General features: G+C 34.7%; 1 protein-coding gene across 1 annotated transcript in view; it reads left to right on the top strand.

The window, feature by feature from the left end:
- The first annotated feature begins 84 nt into the window (after positions 1–84).
- Positions 85–4595, top strand: part of LOC140043958 (uncharacterized) — a 30590-nt gene continuing 26079 nt past the window's right edge. Inside the window, exons 1-9 of the mRNA XM_072088448.1 lie at positions 85–265; positions 411–575; positions 690–764; positions 1203–1370; positions 1471–2094; positions 2195–2818; positions 2920–3543; positions 3670–3938; positions 4107–4257. Coding sequence (XP_071944549.1) covers positions 190–265; positions 411–575; positions 690–764; positions 1203–1370; positions 1471–2094; positions 2195–2818; positions 2920–3543; positions 3670–3938; positions 4107–4257 — 2776 coding nt within the window. The 5' untranslated portion in view covers positions 85–189. The remainder of the gene's footprint in view (positions 266–410; positions 576–689; positions 765–1202; positions 1371–1470; positions 2095–2194; positions 2819–2919; positions 3544–3669; positions 3939–4106; positions 4258–4595) is intronic.

The following is a 4595-nucleotide window of genomic DNA, read 5'->3' as shown; positions in this document are numbered from 1 at the left end:
GATATTGTATAAGTTTTACATACGGCCGGACCCCTTGCAATGCTTTGAACATTATTCTGATAGGGTATGGCATGTGGATTTTACTTTTATTAAATTACTATTTCAGAACTAAAGACCACTACTGTGGGAGCTACAACGGGACTGTCTTCAGTTCATACTACAACTCCATTCCATCAACGTACAACAACAATGGCAGCTTCTTCAAGTACAAGAAATACAGGTTTATCAGCAACAACTCAAGAATCTGTAGCAACATCTGTCTCTGGTAATTATTCTTATGCTTCTTTATTATAATTTGAATTATTATATTTTTCATTTACTTTTATTGCCATTTTTGCAAGCAAAAAACAAACGAAATATTTAAAATCTAATGGTGTAAAAGCTACTTAAAATATTATTTTTCCCAACAGGAGTAATATCTACAACTTCTGCAGCACAAGGAACAACAGAATCTGAAGCACCAACAACCACAGTGCTTGCAACTACAAGTTTACTGTCTCAAAGACCAACTACTGCAGTTGCACCAAGTACCAGGCCAGTTACTACTCCAAAAGAAGTGGTAACAACTAGTCCAGGTAATACAACTTTCAATAATTATTTTTTCAATGATACTAGACTATAACTATTAGTGACTACAGGTTTTGATATCATTTCCATTAATAATTTACAATTATTTTTCAATCATTCAGGAGCATCAACAACTGCAGCTGCCCCAAGTACAAGGCCAGTTACTACTCCAAAAGAAGTCGTAACAACTAGTCTAGGTAATATAACTATATATATATATATATATAAATCCAAAAGCAAATTACTGAAAAAAATGACAATGCTGTGGGTATCAGTGGCTGGATCTCAATGGAGATACAAAAATAAAAAGCGAAAAGCTAAATCAAAACGATAAAGTAAACAGCCAGAAAAGTTAGCAGAGCTTTCGGGCAACACTAGCCCTTTATCAGTGCAAGTGAAGGAATTTGGAAGGAATATATATATATATATATAAATCCAAAGGCAAATAATTGAAAAAATGAAAATGCTGTGGGTATCAGTGGCTGGATCTCAATGGAGATACAAAAAAAAGTGAAAAGCTAAATCAAAACGATAAAGTAAAACAGCCAGAAAAGTTAGCATGTTTTTGTCAATATAGATAAATGCTAAACTAAATGTTTAGTATCATTTCTAACATCAACATTATTTTTCATAAGCTACAACATCAGTAATATCAACAACCTCTGTAGCACCAGGAACAACAAAAGCATCAACAACAGTAGCTCTTGCAACAACAATTCCAATGTCGCATAGATCAACCACTGCAACTGCTCCAACTACAAGACCAGTAACTACTTCAGAAGCTGTGATGACAACTAGTGCAGGTAAGGTTTAATTTTAACTATTATACTTTTTCAGAAATATATTTCACAGCCAAACAAATGTTTTAATGTAATTTCTAAAATCAATATTATTTTTATTTAGTATGTGAAATGAACTTAGATGAGGTTGAACAACTGACAACCACCAGAAGTACTTCTGACAATGTAAACAACCCAGACAGTACCAAACTCAACAGTGAGGATCCATGGTATCCAAGTAATCTACAGGAAGAACCCAATCCATTTGTAGATATTGAGTTTGAAACACCTGTCAGTGTTAGAGCCCTTCAAGTACAAGGAAATGGTCCTGATGCTGTAACAACTATGCAATTATTCTACAAGGAACCCAATGATTTAGTACTGACTAGATGGGAAAAAGTTTTAACAGTTCCATACTTTGAGGATAATTCAATACCAGTGGCATTTGAACTTCCAGAAGACTTCCCTGTTGTTGAAGCAATTAGAATCCAGATTTCTTTGTATGATGATTCTGTGCCAACATTACGAGTTGGAGTATTTGGATGTCTTCATGAAGTCACAACAGTTTTGCCCACAGAAGCTACAACATCAGTAATATCAACAACCTCTGTAGCACCAGGAACAACAAAAGCATCAACAACAGTAGCTCTTGCAACAACAATTCCAATGTCGCATAGATCAACCACTGCAACTGCTCCAACTACAAGACCAGTAACTACTTCAGAAGCTGTGATGACAACTAGTGCAGGTAAGGTTTAATTTTAACTATTATACTTTTTCAGAAATATATTTCACAGCCAAACAAATGTTTTAATGTAATTTCTAAAATCAATATTATTTTTATTCAGTATGTGAAATGAACTTAGATGAGGTTGAACAACTGACAACCACCAGAAGTACTTCTGACAATGTAAACAACCCAGACAGTACCAAACTCAACAGTGAGGATCCATGGTATCCAAGTAATCTACAGGAAGAACCCAATCCATTTGTAGATATTGAGTTTGAAACACCTGTCAGTGTTAGAGCCCTTCAAGTACAAGGAAATGGTCCTGATGCTGTAACAACTATGCAATTATTCTACAAGGAACCCAATGATTTAGTACTGACTAGATGGGAAAAAGTTTTAACAGTTCCATACTTTGAGGATAATTCAATACCAGTGGCATTTGAACTTCCAGAAGACTTCCCTGTTGTTGAAGCAATTAGAATCCAGATTTCTTTGTATGATGATTCTGTGCCAACATTACGAGTTGGAGTATTTGGATGTCTTCATGAAGTCACAACAGTTTTGCCCACAGAAGCTACAACATCAGTAATATCAACAACCTCTGTAGCACCAGGAACAACAAAAGCATCAACAACAGTAGCTCTTGCAACAACAATTCCAATGTCGCATAGATCAACCACTGCAACTGCTCCAACTACAAGACCAGTAACTACTTCAGAAGCTGTGATGACAACTAGTGCAGGTAAGGTTTAATTTTAACTATTATACTTTTTCAGAAATATATTTCACAGCCAAACAAATGTTTTAATGTAATTTCTAAAATCAATATTATTTTTTATTCAGTATGTGAAATGAACTTGGATGAGGTTGAACAACTGACAACCACCAGAAGTACTTCTGACAATGTAAACAACCCAGACAGTACCAAACTCAACAGCGAGGAACCATGGTATCCAAGTAATCTACAGGAAGAACCCAATCCATTTGTAGATATTGAGTTTGAAACACCTGTCAGTGTTAGAGCCCTTCAAGTACAAGGAAATGGTCCTGATGCTGTAACAACTATGCAATTATTCTACAAGGAACCCAGTGATTTATTACTGACTAGATGGGAAAAAGTATTAACAGTTCCATACTTTGAGGATAATTCAATACCAGTGGCATTTGAACTTCCAGAAGACTTCCCTATTGTTGAAGCAATTAGAATCCAGATTTCTTTGTACGATGATTCTGTGCCAACATTACGAGTTGGAGTATTTGGATGTCTTCATGAAGTCACAACAGTTTTGCCCACAGAAGCTACAACATCAGTAATATCAACAACCTCTGTAGCACCAGGAACAACAAAAGCATCAACAACAGTAGCTCTTGCAACAACAATTCCACTGTCCCATAGATCAACCACTGCAGCTGCTCCAACTACAAGACCAGTAACTACTTCAGAAGCTGTGATGACAACTATTCATGGTAATAAAACATGTTCAATTGTGCTAATACCTGCCCAATTTTTGGAGTTAATATTGTTAATAGAATAGTTAATAATTAGCTATTGCTAAATTGAGCCTTTTTGCGTGTTTTTTTTTTTTGTTTTAGCCTGCAGAGATAATATTGGAATGAATGTTGGTGTTGAAACAACACGGAGTACGTCGGATAATCAATCACCATCTCTCACCGAAATCGATAGCATTAATCCTTGGTCACCAAATATCTTTGGTGTAGAGAATGCGTGGCTAGAATTTACATTTACTGATAATGTTAAACCAGCTAGCATAGTGATTCAAGGAGAAGATGACAATGTTATAACACGTTTCCGTGTTGACCTTAGAAGAGTCGGTGCTTCAGATTTCACAGAATCTCAACAAGTAATGCTTTTAATTCAGTTAATACCTAAACCTATGCCACCACCCCCTACCCCCTGCATGAAAGGTGACAAACTATTGAATAAATTTGTTTGACAAACATTTCTTCGCATGCTTACATTATACATACTGTCATCGTTATTTTATTAATATAATGTATACTTCTTTTAGGTATTTGATATTGTACCGACTGCAGATAATAGTGGTAAAATAGAAACATTTATGCCAAATCTGCCTTTGGTAACTGGACTGCGAATTGTAATATTGGATTATGTTGGAACACTTACACTGAGAGCTACAGTCTATGGATGTCATTTAGAAGGTGAAATATTTATATCCTTATTTTCATAAACTCAAATTAAGCATGAACAATTTTAGCTATTCGCTTCAATCAGTTTTATTATCTGCTAATGAAATGTTTTATATCATGTAGTAGTAAAAGTCTTTTTTCAGTTTTATATTCTTAGATTTATTATTTATAGTATGGTACCTTTACTTCCAATTTCTCTCTCCAAACTGGAAAACCTTAAGACAGCTAAAAATATCTTTATATAATGTCTGCTTTTTTTAATTGCTTAAAACCTAAACAGATAATTTGTTAGGAAATTTCCAGTTTCATAAGAAATTTTTTTTTTATAAACTGTGCTTCATGTGTTTGTT

Source organism: Antedon mediterranea, chromosome 1 (assembly GCF_964355755.1).
Source record: "Antedon mediterranea chromosome 1, ecAntMedi1.1, whole genome shotgun sequence".
NCBI lineage: Eukaryota > Metazoa > Echinodermata > Crinoidea > Comatulida > Antedonidae > Antedon > Antedon mediterranea.
Note: the sequence above shows the minus strand (reverse complement) of the source record. Positions and strands in the feature narration are given on the sequence as shown.